The sequence below is a fragment of the Neolamprologus multifasciatus genome, chromosome 14 (assembly GCF_963576455.1).
Source record: "Neolamprologus multifasciatus chromosome 14, fNeoMul1.2, whole genome shotgun sequence".
Classification (NCBI taxonomy): Eukaryota; Metazoa; Chordata; class Actinopteri; order Cichliformes; family Cichlidae; genus Neolamprologus; species Neolamprologus multifasciatus.
In genome coordinates this window covers 14,102,284-14,121,920 of record NC_140452.1, presented here as the reverse complement: position 1 = coordinate 14,121,920, position 19,637 = coordinate 14,102,284, and the positions used below count along the sequence as shown (strand labels likewise).

The 19,637-nt window shown below is 36.9% G+C and overlaps 1 protein-coding gene across 3 annotated transcripts in view; it reads left to right on the top strand.

Annotated features, from left to right (window-relative positions):
* The window catches only part of cntn5 (contactin 5), a 120,848-nt gene that overhangs the window by 63,825 nt on the left and 37,386 nt on the right, over positions 1 to 19,637 (top strand). For all 3 annotated transcript variants that reach the window (XM_085131036.1, XM_085131034.1, XM_085131035.1), the window contains exons 6-8: positions 5,607 to 5,702; positions 9,327 to 9,530; positions 14,575 to 14,677. In XM_085131036.1, the coding sequence (XP_084987162.1) occupies positions 5,607 to 5,702; positions 9,327 to 9,530; positions 14,575 to 14,677 (403 nt within the window). The remainder of the gene's footprint in view (positions 1 to 5,606; positions 5,703 to 9,326; positions 9,531 to 14,574; positions 14,678 to 19,637) is intronic.

The following is a 19,637-nucleotide window of genomic DNA, read 5'->3' as shown; positions in this document are numbered from 1 at the left end:
TTTCATTTCTGTTGATCTGAAATCAGTAAAGATGCATTTGTTGGGCAACCTCCAGAGCATATGATTTGTTTAGAAGCAAATAAGGGTTTGTGAGATTTGCAAATCATTCCTTTTTTTATTCACACAGCATTCCAACTTTTTTTGGAACTGGGGTTGTGGATCATATTTTGGTCACTCTTTGTTTACTGTTACAGTTCTTCAAGTGTGTACATTTTGCTTTGGTAATCATCTTAAAAAGCATGTGGGTTGAGCAGATAGTGAGGTTGGGGATATGTTGTGTTGATTGGCAAGTGTGTCAGGTGAGAGTCACACATCAACTTCATCCAAACCACCTTTCCACAAAATTGGATTTTCTAGTTTTAATAACAGGCAGGTCAGCTAGCATCATGTTGTTACAGACAAGACAGGAAGTAATGTGGAAGGAGTCACCACACAGGGACTACACGGAGTACAAGGTATATCACTGGAATTCACTCATAATTGGGATATAACATTTTATATATATGTATATATGTATATATATATATATATATATATATATATATATATATATATATATATATATATATATAGAGAGAGATATAGATAGATAGATAGAAAATTCAATGAGTTTTATTCAATTAATTTCTTTTTCTAATCACATAATTTTCATGCAACAGTTTCCTTGCAAGTGTTGCTGGTATAAAGAGCACACTGCAGGTATTGCTGTTTGATACAATGCTTACACATAGTTCATTATGCTAAACTGTTATACCTGGGAGCAGTAAAAAATCTGTATGCACAGAAAACAAAATATTTCTCACGAGCAGTACTGATAAATTCATATGTTTTGTTATGATGTGATTAAAAACATAAGCTCTAATAAGAGAAAATTTCAAAGATTGTGTACTATGTTTAACAGCTGCCTTGTTGTTTCCTTAATAATGATATTTAACATGGGATTTGTGTGACTGAAGCTGCCTCGGCTAAACCATAAGCAGAAATAGTAGTCCAATCATTTCTTCTCTTCACTCGATTCATGCCAGGGTTTTTTCTACCATGTAAAATAACACATCTGTGTGACTGTTTCTTTTGCTTTGTGCAGTACAAATATTCAGCAGCGTGAATGTGCAGTAGGCTACAATTCTTTAAAGTGCAGCCCTTCAAAAGGCTAGCCACAGAAACAAAGAAAGGTGCCCTGCAGCACACATTTAAATGCAGAACCTTCCTTCGCTCTTTCAGCATATCAAATGGTGGGTATTTATCACTCAGCATGAAGCTCAACTTTTCCTTCCCTTTTCATGTTAGCACTGCACATTTTTATGCAGTAGCACAGTGGTTGATTGCTTTACCTGGTTCAGATTCATATGGGTACTTCTTTTCCATGTAAGCTGAACGTTTTAATGGAGTAATTGATGCTTTATTGAACTAGAAATCAGTGTTCAAGCTATGTGACTTGTGGAATGCATTACATGCATATTAAACAGCATATAGAAAACCTGGCTTCTTGTAACTTTGACTTTAGATTGGAACATGATTACCCCAGTTAGATTGTAGAATTTAAAGCACAGCGGTGTAAATACTAAAGTCCTGCACCTGGTCTGAAAGGTGCACCTGCCTCAAACTTCTATATAGTACCTGCAGCAGGTTGAGTTTGATTCACGCCTACTTAAAATACTAAAGGTTAATGGGCTTGATATTGTTTTGCACAAAAACTTAATAAGTACTATCAGAGAACATCTTGAAAGCCTCATCATAATATCATCATAATAAACATTCACAGCCCTTGTGTGTGTGTCAGTTCACCTAAATGTTTTTGCTACTTTATATGACTCAGGAAACTTTTGTTCTCTATTGTGTGAATAGAGAACAATTGTGTGAATTGTAATGGATAGTGAGTCAGATGAGCTATTGCATCTCTGGTTATGTTATATAATAGTAATAATAATAATAGTAATAATAATTAATATTATTATTCGTTTAAATTTATTTTAAATAAGTACATTTTGTTTAACTTATTGGACTGAATCAATTTGAGTAGGCTGTCAGTGTCCCTCATTTATGGTGGTGGCTCTATGTTAATGCACTGTATTCATTTATCTTGCTATAGATAGCGGCCATACTGATCACAGCCCTGCTTCACTGAGTCATGAGAGAGTAAAGAGTGGACAGAGTGGAAGGCAGAGTGCATGGCGAAAGGTTGAGTCAAGGCTCTATATATTCTATCCACTGGTCGTGTACTCTGTTCGAAAGATGTTTCAGTAGGATGCTTTTTTTCTCTTTGTTTTGAAATTCTGAGCTACTGAACTCACACTTGGGCTGCTTTTCAGCCGTGACTTTGAAGGCAGCAGGCAGAAAGGAGGCGTCTGATCTTTCTCTCCGAAGAGTCCTTCTCCCCCTCTCTCTCTCTTTGCGGACGTGAGGCTGGCCGAGGCTCAAGTCACTCCAAGCTGTACAGTAGTAATGAAATTATCAGGATGCTTTAAATCAAGCACTGGAAGAGCCACACACACCACACTCTGATATGTTCTACATTATCAGATGTAATGCTCATTGACTGAATTCATACTGACCTTGGATTTACATTAAGCACCTGTTCCTTTGCTTGCTGCAGATTTCCTCACTGACTTGGATTTTAAACATTTATATGGACATATGTTGACTTGTAATTTTTCTGGAAGCTTTAATGGCCATGTTGTTTTTTACATTATTGAAAAGGTCATTAATATTAACTCGGGTACATAGCTTTAGCTTGTAAAAGGATGTTATAGGGGTTTCATTTAAAGCATTTTCTTCTGGTTTCATACCATATTTAATGACTGAAGCACCCACTTGGTCTTAATTTGTCCTGTATGTTAAATGATCGTTCTGTCTATATAGCTCTTTGCACTTGTTAATCAAATAGTACTTCAGATTTTTAGTATGTATAGTATAGTATCCCCCTCGTGTCGCTTCTTCCTGTAAAATGTTGAATTTCCTGTGTGCCTGGAGTCGTTTCCCAGGAATTCTCTACCTTTACCGTGTGTTTCCGACACACATCATAGCAAGTGTAGGCCCTTAAAGTAAATATACTGTATTACATACTAAATTGTTATAGAAGTTTTATAAAGCAACAAGATAGAAATACATAAGGTCTGGAATTTCATTCATTATTGACAAATTTAGGCAAGCTGCCCAAGAAAACTCTTCTCTCCACAACATGTAGCCTGGCAGAATTTATTAAAGGGACGGAATATCTACTGAAACGCTCATATCCACATCTGGTTGCTGCCAACTCCCGCAGCCACGTTGTAGGTCTGTAATTACTGTGGCTGTACTCGTGTCTGTGTTATTTACTCACCAATTACTCACTCAGTCATTTCATATTTTATCCTATTTTATCACTAGATTAAAAAAAAATCAATGTAGCTTCCTCATTGTCTGCTTACTAATTAAAGACATTGATCAAAGATAATGCATGAGTTATGTTGGAACAAAAAAGGGAAAAGAGGTAGAACAAAGCTACGCTGACAACAGAAGACAGGGTGGTGACAGCTGCGGGTGAATCAAAGAGCGCAGAGACAATCCCATTCGTGCTCTGGTGGCATGCTGTTTCCAAATGGGCCAAGGTGTTATGACAGAGTATCTCTAGGATAGCTGTCCAAGACAATTAAAACAGGAAAAAATGGCAAGACAGCTAAGGATGGGAATCAGAAATTGGTTTCGGTTCAGGACCTGTTCCAATCTATCGGAACTGTATCACTCCTGCTTTTTCCTTTTATCAGTGCTGGCATGTTTTCTGACATGAGCACATTGCACAACAGTGACATCAAAGTCATAACTGTGAAGCATGTGCAAATGTGCAAACTTTTTTCTTTTTCTTCTTTTAGCAAATTTTATTTAGGCACAGAGAAAATAAAACAGTTGCATTAATTCTAAAACCCCAAGAAAAGAAAATACAAGAATCAATAAGCAGTTGATAAATCATCCGAATTGTAAGTATACTGGCAGTATTCCATCCATTTGCTTCCGCTTGTCCTTTTCAGGGTTGCGGGGGGCGCTGGAGCATATCCCAGCTGTCATAGGGTGAGAGGCGGGGTACACCCTGGACAGGTCGCCAGTCTGTCGCAGGGCTAACACACAGAGACAGACAACCATTCGCATTCACATTCACTCCCGCATTCACACCTATGAGCAATTTAGATTGTTCAATTAACCTATCCCCACAAGCTGCATGTCTTTGGACTGTGGGAGGAAGCCGGAGTACCCGGGGAGAACCCACGCAAACACGGGGAGAACATGCAAACTCCACACAGAAAGACCCCGGCCTGATGGTAGAATTGAACTCAGGACCTTCTTCTTGCTGTGAGGCAACAGTGCTAACCACCGTGCCACCGTGCTGCCCCACTGGCAGTATTATCTGTAAAAATCATAGAAATACCCATCTCTACAATCAACAACAGTGAAAAACATTGAAATGTGGACAAGCCAATTGTCCCCATCTAACACTGAACTGAATGTAAAATGTGACTGGAATCAATTATAGATAAAAGATCAATCACAGTTGTTTGTAAAAGACATTAGACATTAAAACAAGCTATCTTCAGTCATTGGGATTCCAGGATTTTTAATTTTGTGTGGTGTTGTTCCAAGATTGCTCACTGTCAGGAGCTGATAAACTGTCCATTTAGTGCTGGATCTGTCTCTTTCTAGGCACAGGAAATGGTGGGCATAGCAAATTGATTGTGTGGACTGAGTGCTTGCAAATCCGAGTTGTGTGGCAGGTCATTCTTTTGGATGTTTAAATGAAAAAGTGCCGTATATCCAATGTTTTTTCTTTTGTTTTGTGTTTTTTTTCTTAATCTTTCAATGTGGTCACTACCTGAACTATCCTTTAGTTATTTCACCAAGTTCAGTAATCCAGTGAGGGTTTTTTTTTTCAGTTTTTAAAGACACTAACTCTGCTGTGTATATGTAAACATGATATTTAAAGGGCATGGACCACAATTTTCATTAAATGTGCCACAAAGTCGGTTTCACAAGTCACTCTGAGGCATAATTGTAAAGACTATGAAGACCTAATCACCTGCCCCAGGTTAGAGGTCTGTCACTTGATCTCCACACTTTGCCATTGCTTCAGCTAAATGTTAGCAGGCATCATTATGCTCCAAAAAGCTACAATTCTGGAATGAAACATCAATTGTTCTACTCGTGAACAGTAAAAACAGGGTCAAAAAAACATATTTGGACACATAACTCATAAGTTCCATGTAATTTAAATTAGAACTTATTGAAATAGTAAAATAGAAAAGAAAATGCAACTTTCTGGTTTTTACTGGCTTTTAACATTTTCCTGTTGTTGATTTTTACCACTGTAGTGGTTCAAAGTACGTAGTTTCAAAAGAAATACATAAGCTGTCTGTTTGTTCTTTGTCTCTCGCTGAGTACAGCGTGTTTTTGTGGCGGTACTATCACTCGGGGAGAACAAAAGCTTTATTGTTACCTCACCAAATCAAAATTACTTCCCTCATCAAATGATGAAGTCAAAGGCTATCAGCAGAAATAATGATGGTTCTGTATAAATTCATTATATCTTAATGTATTTGTTTTTATTTGCACTGAAAGCTTTCGTTTCCATGCTGTTCTAGATCTTGGTGCTTTCAGTACAAAGGCCCGGGGTGGGGTTTCTGTGCGTGAAGGCCAAGGTGTGGTACTCATGTGTACCCCTCCTCCCCATTCACCAGGTAAGAGTTTAGTTTTTCAATCACAGGCAGAATAAGAAATTCATTTTTGCTTTTATTACCACTCCAGTGTGAGTTATTATGGAGCCCCGCAGGGGACATGGGAGAAAAAAAATTAAGACGGACTCTTAAAAAGTTTTGCGAGATCTCGCAAAACTAACTCGGGATCTCGCAAAAGTTGAATTCCAACAATGGCGGCAGCTACTTCGTTGTAATATTACTCTTTCTGGGTCACAAAATACACTTTTAAGATATTATGAGGCGTGAATGTAGTTGTGTAAATGTCAGATACCTGCTCGGTTTACAAGACATCACATATTTGCAAAAGTGCTCCGACGTTTTCGGAGATCTGACACCCACTAGCTCGAAGCTAACGGGAGGTCGAGACCTACTACAGCCGGGAGGAACACCGCTTTCCCGGCACATCGTGCCTCGACCTCGTCGGCTTCGAGCTGGCGGCCTCCGAAGAATGCGGCTAAAACTTTTGCGAGATCTCGCAAAAGTCCGTCGTAATTTTTTTTTTCTCCCATGTCCCCTGCGGGGCTCCATAAGTTATTGCTCCCACTGTTTATTTTTATTTTATGCATTGTATTTTGATTATTTATATTTCATAGCTGTTCACTGTCCTGTCTATCCATCCATGCTGTTCATATTAGTGTGCCAAGTTACAGTGACCAAAGAGCCAGAACTCCAATTACGAAAGATTAAATTTACTGGATCATTACAACTAGAAAGAAATGTTACACGGCCAATTATTTCACACAGCCACCATCTTTAATGCCATATATTTAATATCCCTCTCTATAGTCGTCCTTAAACATAAGCTCTTATGAGGTTTTCTGTTTGCATCAGCTCTGTCATTCTCCTGCACTGCACCCATGGGAACGTTTGCCAAGTGCTCTTCAGCACCCATACACATTTCTAGATGCCATTTTGCATCTCATGGTAGCAACCAGAGAGTCGGTGACAAATTAGCTGGTTTAAAAGAGACACAGTCAATAATTAATGTTGCGTAATGACTGACAGATGTAAGTGTAGTACAGAGTTTTCTCAACCTTAAAGTTTTTCATCAGTCATAGTGCAGATGTTGCCCTTGCTCAAGGAGTATGTGTGAATATGAATTTTTCACAGGGAATTTGAAAATCAACCCCTCATACATACATGCATTTAATTTTTTGACCAAGGTCTCTTCTTGAATGCTTGGAACTCTGATTGGCATGTGATTGAAATCAAACACTGGCGATGATGTTAGCATGATGACAGCATAATGGAAATAGTGATTTTCTGTCTTTTGAAATTTGTTGCAGTCTTACTACTATAAACTGTAAAATTGACCCAGGTTTCATAATGACATACTTTAAGTCCCCCGTGTTGAATTGCTTGCATTATATTCATTATACGGGCCAAGTGAATCAATACAGAATATATTATACAATCACTCAGCCGTTAAATGCGTAATTCAGGACAACCGCATTAGATTTAAAATTTATTAGTCTAACAGAAAATCAGCATTTAAAGAGTAAATAAGAAAATCCATTAAAAATTTAATCTACAAAATACATTTGTGCTACACAGAATAATTGAAGGACCTTAGCTTGTTGTTTAAGAAATTTCTGGTTCCCTGTACCGGTTCCTTGTATATATGTGGTTAAATGATACAGTAAGATACAAACTGCTTGTCAGGGAACAAGCTTGGATATTGTTGTCTTGATTTCTATTTTATAAGCTTACCTTCCCTCAACTAAAACTATAAACCTAAGCTTCTAAGCTTTTACAGCATTGCTGTGTAGGTTTGGCTGCATTTATCCACAAAAAGCATTGCTACACTAATTATACTTCAGGCCAAAAATGAATAGTACTTGATCTCCCCTTTATGTTGTGATATTAACTTTTAGGTTTAAAGGGGATATGAGAGGCCAGTCTCAACATGTTGTTGAGCCTTTATTTTGATGCTTATTTTTTCATATTTACAGATTATGCTCAAAAACACAATACAGGTAAGATTATGATTTATTTCTTCGGCATTGCTTACATGAAATGAAAAATGATCTCAAAAACACTTAGACGCCTCAGCCATAGAAAATCCTACTGTGATGAATGCTTTGGTGTGTCACAGTTCAAATTCGTATTGAAGAGGGAGTGCTAAAAAATGTTTGGGCTAAAATGGCTGTGGGAGGATTCAAAGACATTAAAATGCCACTTATTTTGCAAAGGCCTTGTGAGTAAAAATAGCTATGAGTCACTGAGATATGAAAAGTTGATCATCTTCCGTTTGATGGTTTTGATAAGTTTCTGTGTGTTTTGGGTAAATGCTGCGTATAAAAAATAGAAAAAGTGTAATGAAACTCAGGGATCTTTGACAATGCTAATTGTCTAGAACAAGGTCTGTTATCTTTTATATCAGCAATGATATTCTGTGTTAAGTTATTCTTTTTAGTTTTATAGGGTCCTGTATGACTTGTGGACCAGAATCTGGATTATCACTATTTTACCTATTCTTCCCTCTTCAGGGAAGAATAGCAACATATGATGCTAACTTTGGACATGAATCTGTTAAAATACAGTATTTAGGAGTCCATTAACACTGAGCTTAAATTGAGTGTTGAATTTAGTCATAAGATCTGTGCACTAATAATGTTGCATCTTTAAAACATCAGTTATTCATTATTTACCAAGAGGACAACAAGCTTATCCTTTCTTTGTCTGTTTCTTTCATGGATTATGGATCCAGATCGAAGAGTTGTAGCACAAACGTTCAACGTTCAATGGAATGCAGCGTTCCATAGATTGAATTTAATTGTGTTTCACACTTTAATACTGATCTTGGCTATGTATAAATGTGTAACACATGGAAATATGTCACAATTTAGCTCTGTATTTACCATATTCATCTATCCATTTATCCATACATTAAACTGTCACTTCTGCCACATTCATAATGTACAAATGGCTAAAATACAATACATCTTACCACTTTATTTCATGGGTCAGGTATTTATATCTTCTGCTCTTACTGCATTTTGTTTGAAATCTAAAAAAGATTGTGATCCATCTACATCGATAATCATTCAGAATTGTTTGCTATAAAAGCCAGCTAAATCTGTTATTAATGACTCTGAATACATTCATAAGCACGTTCATACACATGACCAAGCTTATTGGAATCACTCTGTCCTGGAATAATACCCTATCATATGCTAGTTTTACCTTTCTGATAATCACCGGTTAATTAGATTAACCTCCCTACAAATAACAGGGTCTTTAAAGTCTTTATCTCTGAACTTTAAGCACCTTAATATTATTTTTTTAGATTAATTTAGTCTGTGATGATCAATTGGCTTTGTTGCTATATAAAATCCATACTCATGACTCCTTTAAATCATCACTGTTTCAGTATTGTATTGAGTAGTAAGCAGTGTACTTTAGCAGTACTTTAGACCATTTCCTAACCAGTGTATTTGTAGTATATAAATGTTATATTTCAGTACATTGCAATAGTTTATTTGTTAAAGAGGTTAAGAAGACCTTTTTGTGATTCTCTTACACAGATAAAGAGCTGATCAAAATTCATACAGGTAAAAGTTTTTTTCCTAATGTGTACAGTATCTGTCTTCACTTGTTTTTCAGAGATTATCTACAGCTGGGTGTTTAATGAATTCCCCTCGTTTGTCGCCGAGGATAGTCGACGCTTCATTTCCCAGGACACGGGAAACCTCTATATTTCGAAGGTGCAGCCCTCTGATGTAGGAAGTTACATCTGTCTGGTGAAAAACACAGTGACAAATGCAAGAGTTCTGAGTCCCCCAACACCTCTGACACTGAAAACCGACGGTGAGTGTTTTTTTTGGGTACATAACGCAGAAAATTTTAAAGTTCGATGTTTGTTTGACAGTAACAGAAAGCTAAAACTACATTTTATATTCTGCGTGTGTACAATATTGTGTAGAAATGCATTTGGAGGAAAATTTCAGATCAGATAGGTTAATAAAGTCGGGCGTTCTTCTGCTTTCCACTGAGCCTCATGTTTGTACAGGGCGTTTTGAATTCCATACACACCATAAATAGATAGTGAGCAATGCTTTAACATTAGTGCGAGGAGCCTTCTTAGCTCACAATGTGCTTTGGTGAAACTGGCCATCGGGGAAATCATTTTCCTGCATAAAATTAACTGAATCAATGGCCCTTGCTGTGGATGGGAATTTGCTCTTTTATACTAGCCTCTCAGGAGCCATGGTGTGGAGCTGTTTGTTGGATACAGGTGTGGATTTCACCTACAGGCTTTTTTTACATCCGACTACACAGAGAAACGTCCATCACTTCACGCAGGTGCCTGTCTTTGTCAAGGTTTCAAAGAGCCACTGAGATTACATCCCCAGTGAATCTGTGAAATGGCCTCTGTGCCTCAGAAACACGTTTGTTCCAAATGTTACAACACAAATTTACCTCTTTACAATTACATGCCTTCCGGCAAGATTCTTGCTCTGTATTTGCATAACCTTGTGTGAAGTGGCCCTCTGAGACATACAAAACACTTTGCACATAACAGTGCTAAATTGGTTTGTGTCTCTGTAACTGAGCTGCAAAATGTAGTCATAGGGGCATATGGTCAGTCGGCTATTAGCAGTTTAGTATTTTTCATGGTTGGATAAAGAAACAGAAGATTAGTTGTTGCTGTGTTTTTTTTTTTCAAATAGTGAATGAACGAAGGAAAATCAGTTCTGCACCAACCATGTCCTATTTGGTAATGACACACGGGTTGAAGAACAGCAACCTCCCCTGCAACACAACACGGCCAAATCTAATCACTACACCTGTAGGTCCATTACGCCAAAGAGCGTCTTGGCATCTCTTGCTCAAATCTCATGATGCTTAGCAGCCTCTTATGTTGTGAATTTGGGTGTAAAATTCTAAAAATTACATTGGCGCACCTCACAGCAGTCGCCCAAATGTTGCCGTGCTGTTTCCGCCCTTCAGTCATTGGAGTCTGACCAATTAGACACTGCAATCTGTGCCTCAGTAAAAATGAGTGATTATTACACAGCAGACAGTTCAAGCTGGATCTGTGCGTGGCTCACCACTGTCAGCTCCAGCCCTCACTCTCTTAATCAAAACAAGCATCTGGGTTCCATTATACCCAGCTGGAGGCCATTGATCGTCAGATCACAATCCACCTTCAGCAGAACGGGGCTAAACGCTAAACTCCAGACTAATACACCTTTTAAAAACAGTTCATCTCAGAAACACCTCTTTGATTTTCTGCTTTAGTGAATTTAGAAGCAATTGCACAGTGTTGCCCTACATGGCATTATTTTGCTGTGGTTCTGGATGTGAACCAGTGTAAAGCACGTACAGCGTATACGTACATAGCTGTTTTGTTGTTTTTGCTTTCCCTCTAACATCCTTCTTTTGTTTAACATATAGATATATTATTTCCATTAAATACAACACAAACCTCAAAGCAGTTTTACATTAATCGGCTTTGCATTAGTGGCCTATCATGTTTACTTTACGTGTGCATGCTTTAAGCTGTCACATAATTGCCTTTATTGATACTTGTTATGCATAAAAACATTATAAAGTAAATTGTCACTGATAGTAAACTGATTACAGGTTTAGAAGCTATGGATGCATGCTTTTATATTAAGTCTGTAAGACCCAACCCATCAAAAAATTGCCAGAAAATTCAGATTTTTTGGAACTGAGATGTTTATTAACCCTTATTACAAAATCCACAAAATATTTTGTATAATAATTTTTGCTATATCATGGTGTTTATGATATCACATTTGATACATTGGGCATTTTTGGCAACTTTTTGTTAACAACAACAAAAAAAGAGTTTAGTATTGATCATGTTGATGAGATAGAGGTCTCAGAAACTCATGTATCATATGTGATACAAATGGCATTATAGGGATAAAAAGTAGCTAAATCTGAGGTAATAAAACAAAATTCAAGAAACTGGACTAAAAATTGCAGATATATTCATGTCTTATGGTTAGTGAAAAATAAGGAATTCATCCATCAATAAATCTCATGTAGCTGGGAGAGTACCTTATAAATACAGAAATGCAACCAAAATCTATGGTGTATTTTTATCATTTATACAGATAAGTGCTGCAATTTTTATTTGGGCTTCGCCAGCACCGCTGTTATTAATGTCATAACAGATTTTCTGTCTCACTACTGTGTCAAAAATATCAGTGAAAGACAATGTTTGCAGGCACATCTATGCATGGGCATGTTTTTCTCTGCTTCACTTTACTAAATTATTATTGAAGACCTCTGGTTCATAGATATATTGGATGTCAGAATGATTTTTTTGGCCAACATACTGTAGAGGCATAGTCAAAACAACTCCCTGTCCTTGAATGAATACACATTTGAAAAGGAAAGAAAATAATTGCCATTGTTCTTAATAGCACATTGTATACGTGTGTTCTTTTTGAAGTTTAAAAACATTTAATTTAAAAAGCGTTAAATGTGCTATTTTTAATGAAAACAAATATATAATGTGCATATATAACCCGGGGTTGTCAGTTTATTATTTTATTTTATTTTCAATTAAAGTTTCAGAAGTTTTGATTTTGATCGGCATCATAAAACCTATCTGTTGCTGGGTCAGAGACCTAATAATACATTCTTTTACATTTGTATTAACTTGGATTTTCGGTAAAAGTTAACAGGCATTATACTTTGAAATTGGTTGGCAGAAGAATGAAATACAATGAGAAAATAATCAAATTTTCATGTGATTAATAAATGAAATTGAAACATAAAACATAACGCTACGCTGTAGGGTTGGTAATGTTTTAGCACACCGAGTCTACACATTAGTTCTTCCAATTCTATCAAGTCCAGCCACTGAGACTGAATATGATATTGAATATACTATGGCAAGAGCCAGTGAAATATTGCAAATTCATTATATGTGAAGGGCTGCTTTGGAGCCATAAATGTTGAGAATGAGATTGAAATTGAAAAGTTCTTTGGAACAAATATCATAAAACTCCTTTTCCATGCATAGTGGGCCACAATTCAATAACCCCACTCCCTTTCTTCATTCATTTTATCACATAAAAAGTGTCAGGTGCATGTAGTAGAAGGTGTAATTATGGTTTCTCAAATGTCATGCGGGTCATTTGTCCTGGTGCTCATGTACTTTATAATGCATGTGGAGTCATGCTACACATGCTCTGATATGTTTTGATGTGTATTCAGGTTCAGCTGTGGATGTGTGATGTTCAAATGCAATGATTGTGTATTTAACATTCCCGTATGTCACCGTTCTCTTCACGCTGCTGCTAAGCGGTTCTCTTTGTATGCCTGCAGACTTTCCTGTTGGTTGTTTATATATGTACACAGTGTTAATCTCTGTGTAAAAAGTAGTCGGTATTGCCTTCACTGGCACAATATTTTGCAAATCGTTGCCAGAGTCAGAACAGAGTTTGGAGAAAGAGCTTTGAAGTATGTCACCCCCTTTTTTTCCTGGAATCATTTACAGGAGAACCTGAAATTGGCAGAATAGATTTTCTTTGAGGGGTTTATATAATTTTTTAAGGATCAAAAAATGGTTCTCTTGGTCAGTGTGAATGCTCCTGAGGATGCTTTTGTCCTCATATTATTGCATGTGAACTGGATGCTGTATTTGCTTGCTCGTTGCTTATTGTGTGTCAGTTATATTTGCTAATTTATATTTGTATTTGTCACAAATTCTGCTTCTATCCTGGCCTTGGCTCTTGAAAAAGAGATTTTAATCTCAGTGAGACTTTTATCTGGATAAACAAAGGATTTAAATATAATACATATTTTCCTTTGAGAAAAGTAAAACATTCAGATAATATTCATATTGCAAACACCCATTTAATAAGACAGATAACAGTAAATCCCTTTAAATGATGATGTTTTTCTTTGTTACACTTTTTTTTTCTTTTTTGTTTATTACCATCTCTGACACATCATCCTAGTAAATGAAAATAAATAGCCGGCTTAACATACAGATGAATAAACAAAGGAAACGTCCTCTGGCGATGGCTTAGAACAGAGGTGTTAGTCATAGTGGCACTTAGCAAGACTGATAACATGTTATCACTTGTGTCCTTCACAATGTGTTTGTGAATTGTTGAGCGGATTACTAATTCTTGAGGACAATAGTAGGAGTCATTTTGTGTCTTCTGCTGGAGAATGTTTGTTTTTCGTTTGTACGTCATCTTAATGTGCTGTTTGTGTTTTCGTATAAAGCCAATATGTCACCTACAGACTTTTCCTTACATTCCCACATCTTCCTAGTATCTGCGACATATTAAGACAAATTAAATTGCAATCTACCAAAGTGCTAACCCTAGCTAATCTTACTCATGCTTTAACCAACTGTTTTTGTAGGGATTCAAAATATAATTATTAAGTTGTGTGCTTTACAGCTCTGTTAATTAAATAGTGTTATTAAAATATGACTGTATAAACTTAAGGTTCATGGTTAAAATGATTTTCCAGATGGTGTGCACAATATGCATTCCACACCTAAACACTGCTTTGATTTAACATATTGTTCATTTTAAGAGGTTTAACCAACACAAATCTCTAGGAAGAATACATTTATAGCATATAATTTTATCCTTCAGTTGTTACTCTTATTTTGAAAAAATTGCATGTGAAATAGGAAATGGGTGCCTAAATTATTTTTATTTCTTTGTTTGTCTGTATATGGGCAACAAAGTTGAACAAATCGTCATAACATCATATTGTTAAATCACTGCAGTCTGCTTCTGTGTCCACACTGCAAGAAAACAAAGGAATAATAGCAAACTGGAGACCAACCAGCTATTGCAATACCTGCTTCTAATGTGTACAATTTCTCTTTCTTAACCCTTTTCAGGTGTCATGGGTGAATATGAGCCCAAAATTGAAGTGCATTTCCCTACATCTGTTCTGGTTGCCAAAGGAGTCACTGTCAGACTGGAATGCTTCGCTCTAGGAAAGTAAGTAAACAAGGACATATTGTGCAAATATTGGTAGTTGTTTATTACAGCGCTATCATATTAATCACCAGGAACAGTAAAGTACAGCCTATCGCTGCTCTGTTGCTGAGAGATCCTTTAGATAATCCTGCCTGTGTTTTTTTTTTCTTTCTTCCTTAAATTACATTATTCCATTACCTGAATGGGAAGCAGGCATATCTTGTCTTCAGGCAGTATGTTAAGTGAGTGTAGAGAAGTGCTGCATCGTAGCTTGGCTGTTAGATGGCATGTTAGTGCATGGTGGGGGGAGACTGAATGGGGAATTCAGCCCTAGGGACCCATGTGTTCTTATAATTGAGAGCCCTAATGTAGCTGTGTTTCCTGGGTGCTTTCAGGGTCCGTTATGAATGTAGAAAGCCAAGGTTATGTGTTTGGAGGGAAAAAAAGGGAAATTGGTAATAGTTGTCTGCCAGAAGGGAACACTCTTTATTCCACAGAGACTAAATCCAAACCACTCTCCACAGTTACTAAAGTTAGTGCTACTGGCTTCAATATTGCCTTTTGAAATATTTATTTTCTTTGTCAAAGTTCTGGAATTGGGAAAGACTTAATCTCTAAACACGGGTAGGCTAGATGACGAAAAGGGGAACTTTATTGGTGAAATCAGTCTTATCAGTAAGACTGCAAAACCATTGCAGTGGTGTTTTATGTGACACAAAATAATTCTGGTAATAATTTATCATCCGTGCTCTATTTTATTTAGTATTTATGCAGTATAAATTATTCATTCCTATCTTAAGTGCAAACAGTCTCTAATCTGCGGATGACTAAGGGCCTCATAATTGTTTACTTTGATTTCATTTAATTATCCACATTACGGTGGTCATTTCCTAAATATATAGACACCGTATTATAATCTCACTCCCCTTGGCGTTTTCTATCAAGCAAAGCAGGAGTTTCTGAACAGTCTGCTTGATGGGAAACCCACTGAACAGCCAAACAGCTTGAATTCTTGCCCTGTGCCTCCCTCAATGAAGTAATTTGTGCATGATAGCTTTCAGTCAGACAGTGATCCCAGTGACTTACCCTTTTACGCAGAGATGAATGATTTATCAATGCACCCCATTAAGAAATGCCAGTCTTTATATAGCACTGAAAATGAAGTTAAAATGGGTTTTGTACTCCTGTTGATCAATATGTATGATGGCACTGCTATCTAGTACAGGGCAGAAAAGCTCTTTGTGTGAATGCCAAAGCTCCTTGATGTGATTGTCTGAAGGGCGAAGAGAACAACGAGACAATGAAAACAAAAACAATATGAATACTGCTCTTAACTTGAAGGAATTTTGAACTATGTTCACATCATAAGCTATTTTAGTGATGTCAGTAGGAATTAATCAAGTTTTTTGTTTAACTGCACCATTAAGAGTTAGTAATCACTGTGGTTCCTGAGTTCCTTCATCCATAAAAAAGGTAAATTACAGCTTTGACTAGAAATAATAAGCAAAATACATATTACACAATTATACAGTAATTCCAGAGTCCAGTGACTTTGAAGGAACCTTTGAAAAATAATTAAAAGCAGAAATTTAGATAAAGTAAAAATATAACTAATTAAAAAATACATTTTTGGTTTCAAGCTCCACTCATAAATATTTGGCCTTTTGGAAGTTTTTATCCATGATGTGCTGATTTTAATGTTGCCTCCCTGAAAAGTCTGAGGCCTTTTTGAGGTTCTCTTAGAGAACACTGTGGACTGAGGGAGGCCTTTGGATCATAGTCATGAGTGATGGGAAGGTGGGCTGGCAGATTAGTGCAGGTATAGCAATAGGACTGTTGTGCTGAGGAAAGAGTTGAGACAAAAGGCAAGGCTTTTAGTTTACCAGTCTATCTTTGTTTCATCCTTACCTTTGATCACAAAATCTGTGTAATGGCTGTAAAAATAAGTTCAGAAAAACAAACAGCCAGATAAGATTCCTCCATAGGATGGCTGTGCTGAACTTTAGAGATATGGTGAAAAGCTCAGACATCCAGAAGAAGCTTGGATTAAAGCCTCCGTGTCAAAAGGAGAGTTAGGTAGTTCAGGCACCTAGTTATGTTGCCTCCTGGGTGCTTTCCTCTGGAGGTGTTCCGGGCACACCCAGCTGGGAAGAGATCCCAGGATAAACACAGAACCCACTGACAGATTATACATCTCATCTAGCTCTAGAGCACCTAAGGATCGCCCGGGAGGTACTGGAAAGTGTTGCTAGAGAGAAGAACATGTAAAAACAATGCTCAGCCTGTTATTACTGTGACCTAACTTTGGATAATTGTACATTAGATGGATTGATAATTATAAATGCCAGAACCACGCACCCTCAAGTTGAAATCCTGCCTTCACAGGATCATCTATAAGTAACTCTGGAAAGTGCAATTCTGTTAGCTGCTTTTATTTCAAGGGTTACTAGACTATGAAGTTCATTGTAGTTCAAAAAGCCTTGTACATTCGATGGGTTACACATTCAACCCACTCATTTCCACTTAAAATATAATATGTAGCATGTGTTAGAAGGTTTCATCGAAATTGCTTTAGAGTAGTAGATATACTTTTTAGTTTCAGTGATCCCAGAGGGAATCAAGCTCTTGAAGCCCTGCAGTTAAAGCTGACCACTTAGTCAGCATGAAACTGTACCTCTTAACACAGCACATTTTATACTCTCTGTGCTGTTGTTAATGTTTGTGCTCTGATACAAATGTTAATAAAAACACCTTTGTCTTTCGTTTGGATAATTCTTTTAAAATGGTTTGGAATTTGTTTGTTTTTTTAAGAAGAAATTGAGAGTTAGCAAATTAGCTAAATCGTGAGGCATTATCTACATCTTAATGATGTGAAGGAATCAAGTTCTTTATTATATTTTGGTATTAGATTTAATTTTGCACCTTTATTATGGAACAAGTCCAGATGAGGGCACATCAATTGTGTGGATTGCTAATTAAGATGTAATCTGCAGAGCTTGCCTTTAGGTACATTCTTCAAGTGAAAACAATAACACCTCACATAAACTCCAGTGTGTGACTCATTCAAAATGTTAGGGTATGAAATGCTTACTTTTAGAGTTTGATGAAACAGACCACAATCACCATGGTTTCAGAGTCTACTGTCTACCTGTCTGCAGCTTCAGGAAGATGCTGACAGGAAGACTTCATACAATGAATGAACCTGTTCCCTCCCAGTCAAGCAAACGTGCAGGCCCAGTGCTTATTATTCAGTCTCCAAAGCAAAATCCTTCCATGGACTCAGGAAGTTTTACCCCCATCGTCCAACCTCTCACAGTCCCTATAGATTTCCTTTGTTATCTGACTTGTCAACAGTTTAGTTGGAGCAAAGGTCTCCAGAAAATTGTCCATCAATAACATCCAATGAAGTGCATCACAGCAACTCAATGGCATATTCATGAATACTGATTAAGTCTTTGTGACTCTTTCTAGTAAAGATAGAGTATACTCATGTTCAGAAATCTGGAGTTTTGGTAATTCTAACATGTTCTTTCTGGAAACTATAAACTATTCCTATTCACAAGTCACGAACATCACACGAAGGTTCTGTCCAAAATGAAAAAGAAACATTTGTTTAATAAAACGTGATATGAATCCTAATTTGAGTCCATTGCAGCTCAAGGGTGTAACATTTCTGTCTCGACTAAATGATTGATGGGTTCAGTGGAGCTTTGTATGGTGTCACTTTTCTATCTTTCACAAAACTGTCAAATCTAGTCATATAGTCACTACTGATGCTGTGCTTATACATAGGATGACATTCTCTCTCTGCATGTGCAAGTAATCTGTCAAAGGGATCTTTAGGGGAATACATGAATAAACAGGCGTTGATAATGGTTGCTGGAATATCAATTATTTAAAAGAAAAATACCCTGATCTTGTAATAACCTCATTTGAATAATGTCCCTTTTCCTCTAATGTCTGGTATCTGTTATATCTATTATATATATATTTACTGTAACAAGTGAGACACATCTATCATGGGTGGTCAAAGGGTCATTGTCTGATATGCAGAGCAGAACATTAAATTACTGTCATGGGTTTTCATGACTTATGTGCAAATGAAAGATGACAACCAAAGTTGTCTTTTACCTCAAGATGTTGATAGAAATTATACAGCATGGAACTAATTATTCAATCCCCTGCTGTATTTAGAAACATGCTCAATTAAATGAGTTTGTTCATCAATAAAATAAATAAAATGAGCAGTTTCTAATTTGTATGGTAGTTTAATACAGAGAGACATGATATGAACCAAAAATACAGGAAAAAACATGTAACATGAAAAAGTATTTGATCTGCCACAAACCAGCCAGAATTCTGGCTTCCACAGATTGGAATCATTCAGTCAATTATAAATACTCCTAATCTCAGTGTGTATGAAGCACATCTGTCCACAGAATCAGTTTTTGCCTTTCCAACCTCTCAACCTCACCTCACCTCACCAACCTCTTCACGGCCAAAGGAGCTGTCAAAGGAAAGAAACTGTAGACCTGCACAAGGCTGGAATTAGGGCTGTTCGATATAACAATATATATCGGATGACGATATAAAAACATCTATCATTTCATTTTACGCTATCGTTTGTTTCGTGGTGCAATATTTTTTCATTATTTTGATGGTCACTGTAGTGGCTATATTCATTTCTTAAAGTTCTCTCTTTCTCTTATATTTAATATAACCACACTATGGACAAGCGCCGGTTTTTATGCGTTGTGGTTAGCAACAATGATGGCAACAGCATCGCGTGTCCGCTTGTTTATGTTCCACATAAACCTTTCACAATAAAGCTCAAGATCCTGTTGAGACTTTTCAAAATAAACCGAATCACGTGAAAGAGCAGATTATTTACGGATGAGAATTAAAAAAGAGCCGTCAGGTGCTAGAAAATAAACCTTAGACTCAAACGTTAGAACATGCTTTTCCCCGCAGCACGCCGTGT